General features: G+C 42.0%; 1 protein-coding gene across 3 annotated transcripts in view; it reads left to right on the top strand.

Annotated features, from left to right (window-relative positions):
- Window positions 1–2051: 2051 nt before the first annotated feature.
- Window positions 2052–19574, top strand: part of TGFB2 (transforming growth factor beta 2) — an 88695-nt gene continuing 71172 nt past the window's right edge. For 2 of the 3 annotated variants that reach the window (XM_037823687.1, XM_037823691.1), the window contains exons 1-2: window positions 2052–2413; window positions 16379–16462. In XM_037823687.1, the coding sequence (XP_037679615.1) occupies window positions 2068–2413; window positions 16379–16462 (430 nt within the window). In that variant the 5' untranslated portion in view covers window positions 2052–2067. The remainder of the gene's footprint in view (window positions 2414–16378; window positions 16463–19574) is intronic. The other variant, XM_037823690.1, reaches the window with a different exon arrangement.

Here is a 19574-nt window from a genome sequence, read left to right as displayed (position 1 = left end):
AAAGCCCTATCAAAAGGTGTTGGCAGCAAATCAAGAAAATGACCATTCATTCAAATAGTAAAATAAATAAATATAGCTTATTCTCTAGGTGAAAAAGGTGGAGCTCCTGTTTCCATCACTTGATAAATGGAAAACTAGGTTATAAGCAGCAAACTGTAGTAAGATAAGCACTAGAATAGAAGAATTAATATATTATGGGCTCTCAGAAAATGTTTCGATTAAAAAGGTGGGATGTGAATCTTCAGTTAGATGGCATGTCTTTAGGGTTAGCCTGGCTTTGAGTAGACTAAAATGCTATGATGCTAAGAGATGACCATATGGAGTGTGTGTGTGTGTGTGTGTGTATTTATGCAGGAGCGAGGACTTCCATTCTAGAGCAAGCGATTCAATTTGGAATGCCGTGAATGAGCCACTCTAAGTAAAAACGGGAGGCTTGATAGCTTGTCCTTCAACAGACCCATCCAAAATGACTATATAAAGTAAATACCGTAAATCACTGTTGCCAGGGCGCACACTCCACCTCCTCCCTCTCTTCCCCACCGCCGTCCTCATTTCCACACCCCCTCAACGGTTCGGGGGAGAGTTCGTGGTCTAAGTAAACGAGAGGACTTCTGACTGTAATCCCAGCACGTCATTGTTTTGAAGGCAAACACGTGGTTCAGAGAGAACTTATAAATCTCTCCTCCCCAGTAAGATCGTGATGTTATCTGCTGGCAGCAGAAGGTTCTCTCAGAGCGGAGCTCCAGAAGCTCCTGACGAGAGAGAGAGAGAGAGAGAGAGAGAGAGAGAGAGAGAGAGAGAGAGAGAGATGGAAAACACACTATAACGGTCTAGGGGTCTAGGGAGCTATTCGAGAACAAACCAAGGGGCTGTCTGGCTGCAGAAAGGAGGAGAAAGGGAGGATCTATTCCAGTGTGGCAAGTGTCTACCTCCCCTAAACTAGAGGGTCCAAGTGAGAGAGATCAGGAGAGGTTGGGAAAGGGCGGGTGTCCAAGGGAGCCCCTACGCAATCCCTTTAGGAATAAAAGTCCCCAGCCAGTGCGTCCCTCGAGTTGCCATTTGCGGTTCGCAGTGAGTGAAAGCAACGGCAGCGGCGGCGGCGGCTGGTTGTCTGTTGCTGGGTTGGCGTTTGGAGCGAGAGGAGGAGGAGGAGGAGCAGAAGGAGGGAGCTGGAGGCTGGACGAGTTCGCAAGCGGCGGCGGCAGCAACGAGGAGTCACCACTCTGGTCGGTGCGTGCCGGCCGGGGAGCAGGCCACAGCGCGGGGCTCCGGGAGCAAGATCCTCGCCGCCTTTGCTGCCTCTACGGCCCCCGCAGCACCCGACCGAGTTCCGAGCACCGTGCGAAGCGCACCCGCCTCCCCGCGGCGCGCCGGGCTCGCTCCCAGCGCGCGCATACGCGCGCGCTCGCGAACACACATACACACACACACACACACACACACACACACAAACACACACGTGTGCGCTCCTCCGTTCTGGAGCTGCTGCTCCTGCTCTCAGCGACGCAGTGGAAGGCAGGGCCGAACCGCTTCTTCTTTAAATATATCAATTACAGCCCTGGGCAGCCTCGGCAGCCCCGGTTACAGCGCTCGCTGCGCCCCTGTCTTCAGTTCGCCAGCTGCCAACCCCCGGACCTTTTCATCTCTTCCCTTTTGGCCGGAGGAGCAGAGTTCAGATCCGCCACTCCGCACCCAAGACTGACACACTGAACTCCGTTTCCTCCTCTTAAATTTATTTTGCTTAATGGTCACTGATCTCTTTTTTCGCCCCATCTCGTCGCTCCAAGAAAACTTTTTCTTACTCCCCAAAGTCAGATTTCCCCCTGACTATACCGTATTAATATTTTCACCTTTGGAACTACTTACATTTTCTTTTTAAAGGAATTCAAGCAAGATACATTTTTTTTTTTAAAAAAACTGGGCATTGACTCTCGATCGTTTGCACAAGTTTCGCATTAAAAAAAAAAAAAAAAACTCTACCTGACCGTCTATATTTTAAGAATTGTTGGTTCTTTTCGGCTTTTTTTTTTTTTTTTTTTTTTAAATTTTTCCTCTTTAAAAAAAAAAATGCACTACTGTGTGCTGAGCGCTTTTCTGATCCTGCCTCTGGTCACGGTCGCGCTCAGTCTGTCTACCTGCAGCACGCTCGATATGGACCAGTTCATGCGCAAGAGGATCGAGGCGATCCGCGGGCAGATCCTGAGCAAGCTGAAGCTCACCAGTCCCCCAGAAGACTACCCTGAACCTGAGGAAGTCCCCCCGGAGGTGATTTCAATCTACAACAGCACCAGGGACTTGCTCCAGGAGAAGGCGAGCCGGAGGGCGGCCGCTTGCGAGCGCGAGAGGAGCGACGAGGAGTACTACGCCAAGGAGGTTTACAAAATAGACATGCCGCCCTTCTTCCCTTCCGAAAGTAAGTGCTGTTTTTCGCTTCTGTTTCCCTGAGGTTTGGCGCTACCCACAGCTCTCAAAACTGCAGCAACTCCTTGGGATCTCCCTTTCCTCCCTGGGTCCCTGCTCGCTCTTTCCCCCTTCTCACGTTCTTCGTCCCACCGACCTCTTTTCTAGTTGCGTGCTTGAGAAAGTTAGGTTTTAAAACTAACTTACCACTTTATTTTATCCATCTTCCCTCTCCCACAACGCCTCAGTTCTTTATAAGGCTTTTCTCTCTCTATCTGTTTCTCGTCTCTGAAATCTTTACTTGGCCACTAGCGAAGAGTCAGCCCTGTTCTGTTAAACTAGAGGCGCTCCTTAGGGCAGAGTTAAACTGGGAAATCTTGGTGGGTTTGTTTGCTTTCTCAGACAGGCGTGAAGCCCGCTAAACTGGTGCACGAAGGGTTAAAAGAAAAGTGGCTCAAAACTAGCCTCTCCCAAAGGCGCCCCCTTTCCGTACCGACCTATCAGCTAGTTACCCCAGCCTCCTATATTGTCTCCAACTCGCCCTAAAAATGTTAGCATCACCAAGAGAAAACCCCTATTGGAGAGCCCTAGGAAAAAAACCTCAATCCTTGATAATATATTTGTCGTCGGTAGGTGTTTTGATATTCCCCAAAGGCAGTATCTTGTATCCAAGTCCCCTTTTGAGTTCACCTGAGTTGTAGAAAGCACAACTTGGTTTCTGCCTGTGTTTAGAAGGGTTTTACTTAAGTTTTTTTTTTTTTTTTCCAGAATTCACCCAAACCTGCCTTATTAAGTTCGCCTTTCATGGTACTGTTTTGTTTACAGTTTAGCAGATCATTTTTCTCAGGGGGTTATCGTTTATCTTTTTCAGTCTTGAACCCTGTGCTCCCTACCCTCTAACTGGCTTCCTGCAGTTACTGCAGTGCATTCCTAATCTCAGAGTAGAATACTGACTTCTCGGAGGGCAGTGTCCTCAAAACCAGCTGGCAGACAGTAGCAATGGGAGTGAAATGATTTATTGTAGAGTTCTTTGAAGGGAAGGGAAGAGAACAGTTAGCATAGAATTATTTCAGAGTCTTTCTAAAAAAAACAGAAAGCAAAGCATCGGGTGATACCTGAGAGGGTTAAATACCAGGAAGAAGGGGAAGGGAAAGAAAAAAAAAAACTTCAATATTTGCTTCTTGCAAAGCCCAAGCCCTACACTTTTCATTGGTTGTCCATTTATCTCCTCCTCTTTCCATGCCCTATATACTTGTTGGCTTCCTTTGCAAAGTCTCTGTGTCTTGCACCAAATAGATAATACAGCCATCTTGGTAATTTTATCCTAGAGGTTCTAATTGCAGGGTGGTGCTTTTCATTCTTAATATTTATTTTTAGTTTGACAAGTTATAGCTATGTGACTTGTCATGTCTTGTACCTGATGGTCTTAGAATGTCAGCTGATGTGTCTAAACCCTGGTCTTCCTGGCTACCTTTCTTTTGCTGCAGCTTCTCCTCTTGTTGTTCAATAACAGAGCACATGCAGGAGATCCTGGCAAACAGGATGATTTTCTTATTGTAATTAAGGACCATCCATTAACAGCAGTGATAAATACACTCCACCCTGGTTATTCCCCTTGGGAAGTAGGCTTTCTACCTAGGGTGGAGCCAAGGAGATATTAGGAAAGGAAAGAAAGTTCATTATAATTAGTTCAAAACTAAGACAGAGCAAGGTGTTGAGTCACTTTGCTTTCTCCAGCACGTGCATCACTTCTACTGGTATTTGGGCAGACAGACAAGTGTGTTACCTGGAAACAGAATGCCTTATTCCTTCAATGTTTATCGGCCCTAATGAACTGCTGGCACTTTTATAACACAGAGAGGAGGTCTGACTTCATCATTTTATAGGTGTGGAGAGAATGAGTTACCCAAAACCCAAAAAGGCATTGTCTCTAGCCCCCTTCAGTCCACAGAACTGAGATGACCCAACCCAGGGTTGTGGTCATCCCCAAATTCTCAGATTATTATTAGGATTCTGAATATGGCATCTAAGATCAGTGTGTGGATTCTCCTTTCCATCCCATCCCCAAATAAATTTAAAACTCAAAAAAAAAAAAAAAAATAAATGCTGTCAGTTTTGATACAAAGACTACAGGCTTCTTAAAATGTGCATTGGGAGGTTAAGAGCACTGAGCCATATTAATAGCAGATTTGATACTACTGTGCAAGGGTTGTGGATAATTTTATAGAAAGTAGGTTAACTGATTTTCCAGCACTTTCTAGTTATATTGGAATATAGTGAATCCTTCCAAAAAAAAAAAGGAAGAAAAGGAATCACTCCACCATAGTTTTAAAGGGCAAATTGAAAGTACAGCACTGGCTTATATACCAAATTTCCCTCTTTAGGACTTTACTGTCTAAGTACTAACTTTTAACTCTGCCGTCACTGAAGTGGCTGTGGGGAGGGAGAGGGAGTGTGCTTGCCATTTCTTGCAGTGAACCCACCGAGGGTCATAAGCCCCAGAGATGAAAGCATGGGAAAGATCACTGGTTCATATTTTACCAACAAGTTATTAGTGTTCAGGGAGTGACTGCAGCTCAAGTATTACAAATATGCTCCAATTATATTGAATGAGCTATATATTATTGCAGATTGCTGATAGCCCTTTGTAGGGCATTTTATATAATTCAGACTAAATATTTTTAGCAATGTAGAGATTTAAAAGTAAAAATATAAGAGATATTGCATATGCCCTAAGGCATATTTTGTCTTAAATATTATCCTTGGCCAAGCATGCTATATAAATACAGTAAATATGAATAGAACTGGCCAGGTGCCAGTCTCCTGGGATGAATTTTAGTCAAGAAGGTATTTATGGGATATAAATAATACTGTGTCAACATTTGAAGAAGGGGTCTGATTAGTTTGAATTTATTCATATTGATCTTTTCACATGCTGTTAGTTTAAGGCTCAAAGTGGAGTTATGCTAGGGTTTACCGATAGTTTTCCTGATGGGAATTAAGGAAGCTGTAGTCCTTTTGGCAATCCATTTGAAGTGCATGTCACATCTATTCAAAAGGCGCTGCACTCTGGAAATTTAGAAAGAGTAATTGCATTAAATACAATACAAAAAATTTACAATTAAAATACATAGGAGCTTGGACAATCAAAAAGAAGAAGAGAAAAACTTTCGTTTTCTTTCTTTCCTCTCTCTTTTTCATTGGAACAAATCAAGCATATACCATGGTTCTAATCGGGGGTGGTTTTGCCCCCCTGGGGACCTTTGACATTGTCTGGAGACATTTTTGGTTGTCATGGCTGGGGGTGGAGGGTGCTACAGGCGTCTAGTGGGTAGAGGCCAGGGACACTGCTCACCATCCTCCAGAGCACAGGACAGCCCCACCCAACAGAGTCATCTGGCCCCAAGTATCAGGAATGCCCACGTTGTTCCTGGCATTTATTTTGGGTTACTGAATTCTGCTAACAGTTCCATTTTAAGGATAATAACATAAAAATAAAATATCTTTATTATCAAAAGGACATGAAAATAAGAGCACTGAATAGGAGGATAATCAGAAATCGTTATCTTAAGTAAATGGGGAGTTGAATTACACCATTTTGGATGGTAGATACTTTACTATTGTGATCTGAAGCATTAAATGCGAGTCATCAACATTGCCCATTCATTTAGCCTAAGTAATCTTGTTGACCCATATTTAGCTTCCGTCAGCAGCAGTGTGATGTTAGTCAGAACAGGGAAAAAAGAAGTGAGTAATTATCTGGGATGTTCACTGCAAGGAAAATAAGCAGCTCATGTTAATAAAGAGTAGAATCTCCAAACTAGATGATGGAAGAAAGTAAATAACCATGTTGGTTTATTCTATCATGCTGAATTAGATAAACTACAGCCTGAAAAATCACAATGAGGTTTCCTTTGTAATTTTTTCACATAAATGTTAAACACAATACTCAGTAACTCTTTTTTCCATTTCCTCTGTAATTTTCCAAGTGACGGTGTGGAATGTAGGAGGAATATCACTAACACTATGGTTTAGGGAAATGTGACAATATTCTATTCATGAATACGTCTTTCTAAATATAAATTGCTGGTCTGTTAGCCAATTGCCCAATAAAGGAAAATATGAACAATTGCGGGGCCTAGTGACATTTTTGCTTTAAGTTTGGGGATTTTTTTTTTTTTCTTTTAAGATTCTCTGTGTGTGTGGCTTATGTGAGAAAGGGAGAGAGCTCAAACATACGGACTTGATCCCCATATACTTCTGGAATGACTGAGTTATTAATACACAACAGACCAATCTTTAATTCCTCCATTTTTATTGCATCATTGCTGGTACTAATTCTAGTGCCTGATTGTGGCTACCCTTAAGTTAGGTCACACTCTCTTCCTTCGGAATTTCCTCTCTCTTTTTTTTTTATTTTTCAAATACTAGAAACAGTCCTCAAAGAAATATGCTGCTTATCACAGAAGCACTTGGGCAGTCTTTATTGCCAGGTGAGCCCAGCCTGCTTTTCCTGAGGACACCTGACCGCTGCGGCCAGAGAGGCGGGTGCTGACCACGTGACCTGGCCGAGGGAGCGGGGAGCCCTCCGTGTCTCTACAGCGACCCCTGTGGCCTCCTCAGAGACCTGCAGGTTTTTATTTATGACTTCTCCCTGGTGAAAAGATGCTGATGTAACCTAGTAGCAGCATCTTTCATATAAAGACACTAGAGAACGACAGATCATTTTTCCTAGAGAAAACGGAGATGTGAAAAAAAAGGGCTAATGACTCACTGTTGACCCCGCATCAAATCTGGGTTAGAACCCAGGAGATCACTGACGCCTAGGCCTTCGCCCAGAGATTGCAACACACTTAGGGCGGCATTTTTAGAAGATTGGGGAAAATACAGTGGAGGAGTCACGTGGAGGTGCCTGGCTCCTGGAGATGAGAGGGGGTCCACGCGGATGTGGACCTGTGGTCAGCCCCTCCCTCCTCCTCGGCCACTCCCACTCTCCTTTATACATTGTGTAAGGGGATCAGCAGGCAGGGTCCTTTTTGGAAGAGCTATGAAAATAGCCCTTTTTGGCTATCTTGATGTAGCATTTCCGGCACTGATGGGATCCTGGAGAGAGGATTTGGATTCGCCAGATGTGCTTGCTCTACTTCTGCAACCTTTCTCCTCAAGGGTGTATTCCACGTCACCCTTTTGCAAGTTCGCTCTTTCTGAACAGCTTGATAAAATGAAGATCTGGTGGAGATAAACAAATGTTTCCCTTGTCATTTTGAAACCATATGGTGTGCTTTTGGTTTTTAAAATTTTTTAACAACAAACACTGTTTTTAACCTAGGAATTCAATGTTCTCCAGGTATTTTATTTTAAATTTAATAACATGCTAGAGATCCTTTGATGGGTTTATTTAGACTAAAAAGTTTGTTTCAGTCATTTGTTCAGAAGAAATTTTCCATCTTGCCTGTGACCACAAGCTGGTCATGGTGGTGGTTGCTTGTTTCATTTTTTCTCTAATCTCTGATATCCAGAAGAAGGTGTTTAACTGCCCTGCACAGTCACCACCTCCCTGTTTCCTGGGTTGGCTTGGTGGGGTTGATTCTGCGTAAGACTCCCCCTTGTCCTCTTCCCCACATGTCTTCTTTTTCTTCTCTATTATGGAATATCTGCATGTGTGGCTGTTAAACGCTTACACACTGTGTCCACATTTGACACTCTGCTGAGTTTGTGGGAGACAGCATGGTCCAGGGGTGCCCTGGAAACCACTCCAACTAGCCCGGGGTGTCTTAGGTCCTCCACCTCATTCTTTTCTTTGTAAGTTCCATTCCATAGATGCATGTCCCTTACTCATATTGTTCCTTAGGTGGCCTCTGCCATCTAAGTGTGACTGGAACAGAGAGTGGCAGGGCTGGTAGTCCACCATGTCTGGGCACCATCTAGCCCTCAGATGAGAAGGGCCTACATGGCTAGCTTCTTAGGAAAGAGTGCAGATTTCCTAGATAATATCTGAGCTCTTCCAGGGCCTGGCCCCTTCACTGAATCTCTGTATGTGTGCCACACTCCAGTCACACTGTCCTCTCTGCATTTACCCAAATGTGCCATTTATTTTCATGCCTCTGGGCCTTTGTTTATGCATTTGTTCCACCTGGAGATCCATCTTTTAAAACTGTTAAACATCCTTCTAGGCCTGTTCAGAAGTTACCTCTTCAAAAAACCTAACTTGATTTTCTTAGTCATATTTAATGGGTCCTTCCTCTGCACTGTCACAAGATTGGTTTTTATTTCAATCACAGCCTGTTTTCTTTTACAGTTGGTAAAATCCAGTTGTGTTCTAGGCTGTCTTCTTCACAGGTTTGTAAACTTCCTCAAAACAGAAATGGAGTCTGACTTATGTATATTCTTAGAAAACCTAGCACATTTTATTTACTCAATAAATGTTTAATAAGTGAAGCAACAGTTCCCTTTAGCAAATATGATTAAGCTGTCAGAAGAAGGATCTGTGAGTTCAAGGCATCAGAGCCAGGATATGTGGAGAGATGAAATCTACTCACCTTTGTTATCAGGGAAATGTGCCTGATGGACCACGTCACTTCGCTAAAGGGAGCATAAGATTTTTCATAAGTACACATTTCCTGTTTCCAATTTCACAGATAGTAATGAGAATAGTGAAAGCGATGATGTTGGTGGTGGTAATGATGATGATCACTAGCCTTTATTGGGCACTTACTATGTGTGCCAATCACAGTTTTAAATATTTTCTTTTATGTGTGCTTAATCTTACTTAATCTTCACAGCAACCCTCTGAGGGAGGTACTAGTATTTTCCCTTTGACACAGGAAATTGATGCAGTTCTTTCTATCAGTGGTGACTTACTGAATGCAAGGCTTTCAGTCCCCACAAATAGTATAGGCTCTAATGTGGAAAATAGGAAGTTGAGAACATGACTTTTCTTGCCCTCTTGCAAAATGATATAGTGCATCCACAAAAGAGTGCTGGCTCTCCTGTCCTACTAAGAACTGCATTCATAAGCTTGGAATTCTTTCCCTAGAAAAGGAAATAGATCTCTGAAGACTTGGGTCTTTTTTCTTGCTGCTAACAGTTTCAGCTTTTATCTTTGCACTTATTTGATACAAAAATTGTGATTAGTCGCTTCCCTTTCTTACAACCATTTTCTTCACAGAAACTTTGATAAATTTGATTGATAGGGGATTCATTGTGTCTTTCACACAATTTATTTGGGCAGGCAGGGTGGTGTCATACAGTGAGCATGGGCTTTGGAGCCAGACAGACCCATATAAGTAAAGGAAGGAAATAGATAAAAGGGAATTGCACCAAAGTCATCTCAGAGGCTGAAAGGGAAGCAAAAGCATCAAAAGACATCCTAGGTCTTTGACAATCATTAAAAAGTGGTCCTGTTTTCGTTAGCAAATTGGCTCCCTCAGGGCAAATTATCAATATTGCCTTGATGACATTTAAGTTGCTTCCAGTTGAATTCAGATCTTGGCTCTGCCATTGTTGGCACCATGGCCAGATGGAGGGCCTTTCATTTAACTAGGCCTCAGTTTCTTCACTTGTCAAGATGAAGAAAATACCTGCTTGCTAAGGTTATAAGGAATTAAAGATAATGTGTATGAAGGAGCATTCAGTGTAGCTGCTTCTAGCACTTGGTAGGTATTCATCACACTGTGGCTGTTATTCAGATCTTAGACACCATTAATTTTAAAGCACCATTATTTTATGTACCTCTACAAAAGAGATATCACTGCCAATTAAATATAATGTGGCATTGAGGATAAGGGAGAATCTGGGTTTTAGAGATATTAAAATGTGGAAAATATTCAGAATTAATGACATTACATACCTGTTAGCAGAATAAAAGAATAGTTGTATGTGTGTATATAGAACAGAATGCTGTACCAGTATCGTGGAAAATAGAATCAAGTGGAGACATGATATCTGCCTTCAGAAAACTTTTCTACTTAGTACATGTTAGGAGTCACCAACTGGTGATAAACACCTGTGGAACCAAAAGTAGGAGGTTCACTCACCTCCTCCCAGCCAAAACATTTTGCTAGGTATGCTCAGTACACTAATTTCCAATTTTAATTTTTCTGACATCTCGAGATTTTACTACTTATTTCAATAGCTATGGAAATTTTTAGGAAAAAAATGTTTAAGGCTTTTTGACTGATCTCTCTGAATTTGCATATCAGTCACAAAGCACCTGCCATTTTATCTTTTTGGATCTTAAAGTATGGAATCAAACTAAGGAATAAAGACCAGGAAATGGAGAGCATGGCTCTTCTTGCCCTCTTACAAAAGGTTGAAGTGCATCCATCAGAGAGGGGTGGTTCTCCTCTCCCACCTTTTATTGTTCCCCAAGGGCAGACATGCAGTGGGTGCTTCCAGGTCTAGTTCAACAACTCCCTGCAAGTCCTTTTTCTCATCTCCTCACCTAGTGATCATCTCTGTTGGGAAAGAATTCAGGCCATTCGGAATCAAGGCTGAGCCAGGTATGGCAGTCGTGGTTAGACTTGGGCAGCCCTCATTTCACCTCCATAACCAAGCCCTGATCACAGCAGTCTCTCAGCTGTAGGATGGTTAATTTTTAAAAAAAGGCTTTAGCAGTAGAATGGCATTGGGAGTGGAAATCAGAGATGAAGACGGATGAGACGAAGGTGGTCTGGAGTCTCTGCAAAGGGCTATAGGAGGAGAAATGGAAAGTTGGGATGTGATTTCTAAAGGGAGAAGCCACACTTAGAGCTTGAGTAGTTGTTTACAGTGTGAAGTATTTCCTAAGTAACTTAGCATCCTGGCTTTCCTGGTGCAACCTAGTAAAAACACTTCTTTGATGTTAGAAAACACTGGTTCCTATCCAAGAGGACATCTGAGCTCACTGGATTTAGTGCCTATTATGAGGGACAGTCTCATGATGCTGAGAAAGCTATTCTCTGGGGCCTGGGCCACCCCTTTATTCTCACAGATGAGCACTTGAATTTGTTGACCCAGATAACTCAGAAACATGTGGCATAGACGTTCCTTTAACCACATCGACTTGGGGAACCTAAGGCAAATGGAAAATGCCTTTGGAATGCTACGAAGCCCAAATCTTCTGAAAGTAGTTTGATTGCATTTCCAACCCTCCACAGGTGGCCGTTTGCACTCGCACTAGCATGTTACACATCTGTGCGCTCACAGGGAGGGTTTCACTGATCCCTCTGGCCTTCCTAGCTGCCTGTATTTTGGTAATAATGAAGCAGCTTATTCCTGAAGAGGAGACATGCATGTTTCTGAAAGAAAGGTCACAGAGCAGCTATTTGAGAATAAGACAGCTTTTTTTTTGGAGTTGTTTGTTTCAGGAAATACTGGAGCATCATTCTGGTCTTATGAAAGGAAAAGAGAAATGTTGTGACTTAGACCTTGGCTCTGTTCATTTGGCTTTCCATATCTAACCCACACCACACTGACAAATACCACATCTGTCTTGACAAGCTAGTTCACAAATCACTATTCATTCATAACTTTAGGCTGTTGTAAGAATCCTTTTTTGTTACTTCATCTTGTGAACAAGAATGCAAAGTTTGGTTTTGAGAAAGGCACTAAAATGACCACAGAGCCACTTGTCTTTGCAGTGCCGTGAGAGAGCACTATCTAAAAGAAAATACTGTGTATTTTTAGTACATTCTAAGTGCATTAAAATATTCATTGTTCCTGAAGGATAAATGGGACTGTTCTAGGAAATATAGTCTTTAAAGTTAGGGGTTAATTTCTGTATTGGTACTTTCAGTGCTTCTTAGACCAAGTTTTTCAGGGATGTAGCAGTGCCTTACCATTCCTTCCATTTGGGGCTTTCATTCTTATACAGTCATTTATTTTCCTATCCAATGACTTAATCTCATTTTCACTCCTGCTTTAACATCCTGAAGACCATACCACTCAGGTTGTTTTTACTTGCTTTATAATGAACTCTTGTAATTAAGCTGCTGGTTCTCCAAGTCCTCAAAAAGATGAGCAACTTACTCTGATTCTAATTTAAAAGGATAAAAAAAGAAAAATGAGACTGAAGGCATTTTCTTGCAGAAGCGGTACGATTTGGTGAAGGGACTGGCTACTTGGAGGCCTGTCAGGGCTTTCTGTGGGTCAGTGTTTCCATATTCAAGATCATCCCTTTTGGGCTCTGGAAATTAAGGAGAAGAAGACAGAAGTATAAAAGCTCCAGAATTCCTGACTTCTCCCTGGCAGTGGCCAAGCAGAATCAAAACTCATTTCAGCCATCACTGCAGGTTTTGATGCAGCAGTTCCCATCTTTGGACAAGTTTGTTCAATTCTACCACCCCAGATTGCCTGGATCTGTTCAGCCCTCTTTATATGTGAGCCATCTCGAGGCATTTTTAAAAAGCATGTGGCTTTGAATCGTAGTTCTGTCATGCATTTGTTCTTCTTCATCGTATTAAGCTTGCAGTTATGTGGTTAAGTGTGTGACTGAAGTTGCTGGTCAGATCTATGGACTGAGTCTTGCACTGTCACTGTTTCACCTATTAAACTTGTACTTTTCTCCTTCTAGAATGAAGCAAACGCTGCTAGTTTGTCTTGGAGAGAGATATATTTCTGAAGAATTCCGCTGTCAGAAAATATCAATAATAAAACCTTAGGTATAGAGTCATGGATAATTTCATTAATTCTTTGGCAATAGTACTCAGGTTTTAGAAAGAGGTTCTTGAGCCAAACTGACTCTGAATCATTACACATTTGGGGTCAACAGTTTGCCTTTTCTTAGTAGTATTTACTGGGAATTCTCTGAATAGCAACTTGTAGTTTGGTATTGGGAGGAAATGATAGTACCCACTATAGAACTGGTATAAACATGAGAGAGATGCATTAGATGGTTGTGCGAGATGGTTGGGGGGAGCAGGAGGGATGAGGATAGGGACTGATTTGACATGGAATTTAGTTGAACTTTTTTTAGTAATATTTAATTCTGCATAAGGTATCACCAAAGCAAGAATGGTTTTATCTCTATCTTATAGACACTTCCAAATTGCACAAAACCAGTACTTACTCAGAGCAAACAGCCCTTATAAGGGGATACTTTTTCCTGAATCCCCCTGGTTGGGTTTTTATGAACTCAGATGAGGTTTTGTAAAAGGCCTTCCTAACCTATAAGTCACAAAGACCTACACCGATGGTTCTCAAATTTTAGCATGCAGAAGAATCACCTGCTGTGTTTATTGTAAATGCAGATTCTAAACTCTTGAGTCTCACCCCCATTCTGGTCATTATTCAGTAGTTTTAAGGGAACCTCCAGAAATCTGCTGCTTAACAAGAAACCAGGTGATTCTCAGGCAAGTAGTTCAGAGGCTAACTCTAGAAACACGCTTTTTGGGTTTTTTTTTTGTTGCTTTATTTGTTAGTTGTGTCATAATAGGCAAAAATGAACTACAACAACTTATGTTAACTTCTTAGTTGTTTAATTATTTTTGTAAATCACTCATGCCAAATTTTGAATCCAATACTGCTTCAATCTATGTTTTATATGAGTTATAGTGCCCCACTGTCAATTAGTGTGTGCCCAAGTACTTCTGAAAAGTGTTATTTCTTTAAGACTATTAATGTCTCAGTTTTCATTGTGTTTCACATTTTACAAAGCATTTTCACATGTACCCAAAGCCTCACTGATCTAAAGAAGTGTATAGACACCACACTACCATGCCAATCATATAGATAATTGAAAATGGATTGTTTAAAAATCAAATATTGCTTTCTTTGGCCTTAATAAACATTGTCAGCATCACTTATATCGCCATCCAGTGCATGATCTTAACTTCTGAAGCACTGGGTCAACAGTGCTCACTATCCGTCAGCCCTGTTTTTAAAAAAAAGGAAGAAAAAAAAGAAAGAAAAGAAAGGATTTTAAGACTGCATCTTACTCATTGCGAGGAAGTAAACCAAAGGTGCATACTTGAGGGGTGCTTGCTAGAAATTGCTATTGACAGTAGTTACCTTGCCTTGTTCCCACATAGACTTCACATGACCTAGGTGACCTTGGAAAATTTTGGAGGTCTGACTTCAGTTAATAGAATTGTCCCTCTTTTGCACCACAGCCTACACTGGCCTGAAGAAGGTGCTGTTTCCCAGGAAAAGGAGTTAAATCCCCCCAAGAAAATCTTCCTAGTTGGAAAAAAACTATCGCGAGCCAAACAACTTACTCTGTATTCAACCTTTCTCTTTGAGATTTTTATTTAACATGACTTTCAGCGTCGATTTATAAAGGTCTGATGTGAATGAGAAAACTTTGTTTGACTTGACAAATCTTGTGACAAACAATTTATATCCACCGTGGCTTCCTGTCTTTGCTGACTGGTTATTTGAGGGAATTTGCCTCCTGTAAGACTCTGGAGAAGGCTCTAAAAATAAACAACACGGCTGCTTATTGGTGGGAACAGATGTGAGCAGATGTCAGCTGTAAGCAGCATATGGTGGCAGTGTGAGAGCCGCGTGTGCTTGCATCAGCCTGAGGGTTGGGCTCCCAGGCCACGCAGGCGGCTAAGCAGGTCTCCATATCTCAGGGCTCCATGTCTTGGGGCTCCATATCTCAATGAAAGAGAGGTCTCACTTGGCAGGGGTAAGACATACGCTTGGGAAAACGTATCTCTGGGATCTGGGTAGAGGGCTGACTGTTGTTAGGGAAGGTTGGAGAAGGTAAGTTTTGGGGGCAGGGAAAAGCCTTCATTATCATTTTTTAAAAGCATATGATAAAAGACACGAATTTGGCCAAAAAAAAAAAAAAAAAAAAAACAACAAATATTGAAAGACAAGTCAAGAAGGCCTTTGTATTTTGCCAAAAGATGTTTTCAAGTCAGATCTGAATAGTGCCAGTGTGACTTCTAGCAGACATGCCCTATACGAATAGAAGGTGCGTGAATTCTATATCTATGGAAGGAGCTAGGAGAGAATTATATTCATGCCAGGCCTAGAGATTCCTTTATCAAGTAAGTTAGATGACAGATATTATTGTATTCCTTGAGCACCTTTTGTTTGTCATTCACTTTTGAGTATTTCAATTTTGTAAAAATCCTTAGGAGTAGCATTACTGTCTACCACATCTCTTACAGGAACAGAGGCTTGGGTAGAATACAGGGGCTTGTCCAAAGATCCAAAGCTAATCAGTGACAGAGAAGGGATTTCAGTCCAGGTCTTCTCATGCAAAAATCCTGTATTTATTGACTTTACCATAGATTGGGAAGCCTTTGAACTTTTAGGAACATTTTCTCCAAAATTTGAGTATTCTTGGTGTATTTTCTTTTTTTAAGAATATGATGCGCAATCTACAAGCTCTGGGTTGCTGTTACTTTAAAGAAAGCAAAGTTCAAAATTTCAATATGTAATAACTATCATGGGAGCTATGTTTAATCCAGTTCAAGTATCTCTAGCTTTTAAACTGCACTTAAGAAGCCTCAAACCAATGTACATTTGTGTTTGAGAAGGAGTTTTTATATGTGGGTTAGAAACGGTAACAGGTGTTTTTAAGAAAACTGACGTCCAGGCCAGCCAAAGTGAAAAAAAAAAAAAGTTTTATTCTTACTAGATCAGCTGTCTTTTGTCAAAGGAGGTCAAGGCCTTTCCTGTTCCATCTTGGCCTTTCATATAAGTCAAGGTATTTATTCTGCCGTTTCAGGGCATAAATTGTACATTGCTATTCTGACACTAGAGCATATGAGTCAAAGGGAAAAGTGAGCTCAGGAGCCTGACTGCCGGTTAAGGGATGCCAGAAGATCTGGGGCTAGAATCCAGATATCCTCTGTGAATCGCTGGAGTCTGATCCTCTGACCCTTATTTTAGTCCATGGTCCTGTGTAACAGGGAGCTTATATTACTGGGGGAATGATAAGAAAATTCAGTGAGCCCCGCTTCTACTTTGAATCTTTGTGTAGCTCTATACAAGGCATCTATTTAGTAAAATAGCTAATGACTGTGCTTTTTAAAACTCCTAGCTGTCTGCTCAGTTGTTACAACACCCTCTGGCTCAGTGGGCAGCTTGTGCTCCAGACAGTCCCAGGTGCTCTGTGGGTACCTTGGTGAGTATACTTGTCTGCTTTATACCTCATTTGCCGTAGTGCTATCAAGTTCATCTTTTAGTATCTGTCTCCTGTGGGGAACTTAGAGGCAAACTAGAATTCTGAAATGCAGCCTTGTAGCTGAGCACTCACAAAAGTGCCCTAAGCTTTCTAGTCAGAGTTTAAATGAGGAAACTCATGAATAGCTTGAAGTAATTTGATGGCTTGATTACAGAATGTGAAAGAATGGGTTGTGGATATACGAGAGATGTGTTCCAGGAGTTACGCAGTGATTTTAAATTTTAATCTCCTGGCCCATGGAGGCTACTCTCTTAAGGATTGAACAACATGACCTGATGTCAAGGGTCCCATTTTTTTCAGCCAGTGGAGATAGATACAGTGGGCACAGACAGTGTCATATTTGTTTCTATATTCTTATTCTTGGCACAGAGCAGTTGCTCAATTAATGTTTCTTGAATTGACCTGAAGTGGAAGAAGGAAATTTTCTCTCCTCTGAGGTTCTGGAGGGAGGCCTGTGGGAGAGTTATGCTGATGTCATTATTTTTGACCTTCATTTTGACTTTTCTGTGTTGTATGGGAAAATGAATCAGGCCCTCAGCTGACTGAACCTGGGAGGTTGCCACTTGCTCAACCACTGAGACCTGACCCTGATACCAAGGGCATCTCTGCAGAGCCAGCACCATGTGTTAGACTGAGACCAAAGCCAGAGTTCTCCACCCTGTTTACTTTAGAACATTAATCATTTCAGGCAGCATTTATTGAGTGCCTTCTGTATGCTGGGCAGTGAGACCACAGCAATGAATAGGACTTGGGTGCTCCTGATGCTCAAGGAATTCATGGCCCGAGTTGTGCACAAACCATGCTTAGGAAGAGTGGAACGGGAAAAAGCCTGGCTTTGGTTCACTCAGCAGTTTTAAGGCTCTGAGAAGGTTTGGGTTATGTTGATTCTAAATGTGGACGAAGGTCCCAGATAGGAACAAAGGAAATGTTTTTATTGCCATAGTAGAAGACTGATATCTTACTGTGCAAAATTATTGTGCCTAACCTTGCTTCTTGGGAATTGGTATAGTTTATTTACAGTGGCCTAACCTGGGGTTTCCTCAAAAAACAAAAACAAAAACAAAAAAAATGGTCCTATTAACAGTAGACATTTATTTGAGTACAGAAAGCCTCTGAGTGGCTAGAAGCTGCCATGTGAATAAAAAGAGTGAAAGATTTAATCCATGCGTTGAAAGCTCCCTTTGTGTGACAGATTATACTTGTTTTCAAGATCTAAATTTTTATTTTGTTTCACTATTTAAGCCGAGGAGTTAAACGTCTGATTTTTCTCTGTCTAAAGGAAAAGAGAAGGGAGTGAGAGAAGGAAGACATTTGCTGAATTCCCCTATGTCCCTGGCATTTAAAACATGCCACCCCAATCCTCCATCGTTGAGTAGGGTGAGGGTGATGGTCCCCATTTTCTAGGAATTGTGGCTTGAGGAGCTAAATACCTTGTTCCTGGTCACAGAGCTGGTGAGTGGCAGAGCCAAAATCTGAATTCAGGTCTGGGCTGGATGCTTTCCACAATACCACAGAGACCCCAGACATTTTCCCCCTTCTTTTAGTTTTCCCTTTGGATTCATGTCCCATTAATTTTGTAACTTTCTTACCTACTACTTTGGATTGATTTCCTTTTCATCCATAATAAACAAGTTGCAGGCTTACCCTGGTTTTTGAGGTGGTTTTTCTTCTCAAACACTCTTCACTTGGGGTTATTTTTGGTCATTTAATTGCTGCAAGCTTCCCTCTTCCTTTGGTTAGAAAACACTGGAAACCCACTCTGCTTCTCTGTGAATCTGGGAAAATCAGGAGTGTTTCTGAGGGCGTGGAAGGGGAGAAAGGATGCAAGTTCTACATAGATTCCCATAGAGCGGGGAGGCGGTTCCATCCCACCCAGCTTACATGCGTGTAGGAAAACTCTGAGCACCCCTTTCAAACGTTCCATGCAAGACTGTGGAGCAGTGGGGCGCTGCAATTTTTTTTTTTTTTTTTTTTTTTTTTGATCTCTGTTCTTAGAAATAGTAATTGAGTAAAAATGTAAGTGAGGATATGCCAGGGGGCAAGCATCCAGGGTCAGAGTGAATTTCTCCATGCTGAGTGTGATTTTGATCACTCGTTAAGTGGAGTCTGGCCTGTGCCAAGCAGCTCGAGGGCCATCCCTGTCACCTTGTGTGAACCGCCTCTCCATTCCAAGGAGATGTTGGGAGCGGCTTGAGACACAGGGCCCGTGGCGCCTCTTGCTTCTCTCACTCTCACTCTCTAACCTGGGTGTAGTTGATAGCTACATGTTCTGACACTGATGACTGGATTGGCAGCTGTGACTCTTCATAAGCTTTAGATAAAATACTCTGGAGTATGAAATAATAATGCATGCTTCTCACAGCTCGTGTGGCTGCAAAATAATTTTCCTCTTTTTAAATTCATTATCCCGTAAGATATTAGCCTGCCTGAAGATTTCCCTAATAAGATGCAAGAATCCAGAGGTAAGCAACACAGACAGGCAGTCTCGCTAGGAATGAATGGATTAATGGTCATGAAGGTGAATATTTTTTCAAGCGTTTACTGAGAAAGAGACTTTTAAGTAACTTGGCTGAGCTTTAAGGATAGGGTTCCTCAAACTGTGCCATTTGCACATTTGTGTCTACTGAGGTCTCTTAAAAAGCAGATTCCCTGGCCCTATGTCACATGTCCCAATCAGAATCTCTGGGGTCAGTGGAGCAGAGGAATCTGCCCTTTTTAAACAGGTACTGCAAGTGACTCTGACTAAAGTCTGCAGCTGTTCAAGGCAGTAGAAGCACTGATTATGCAGGTCTGTTTACTTCAGTCATCCAGCATGGAAGGGTTCAGATCCATTTGGTCAGCTGGGCCCACAGGTATGTGACCCTGAATCCTCAGCACGGTGTGTTTTCCATTTTCACAAGTACCTACAAGGTAGACCTAGTATAGACCTATTACTAACAGTATCCCATGTATCTCTTGCTCACTGTTCACCACAGAGAAGGACAATGAATGAGAGTGTGCAAAGAAGTAAATTGATCACATGGGTAGTGGATGCCTACTTTGGAAGTTAGGC

This window comes from Choloepus didactylus, chromosome 2 (assembly GCF_015220235.1).
Source record: "Choloepus didactylus isolate mChoDid1 chromosome 2, mChoDid1.pri, whole genome shotgun sequence".
NCBI lineage: Eukaryota > Metazoa > Chordata > Mammalia > Pilosa > Megalonychidae > Choloepus > Choloepus didactylus.
Note: the sequence above shows the minus strand (reverse complement) of the source record. Positions and strands in the feature narration are given on the sequence as shown.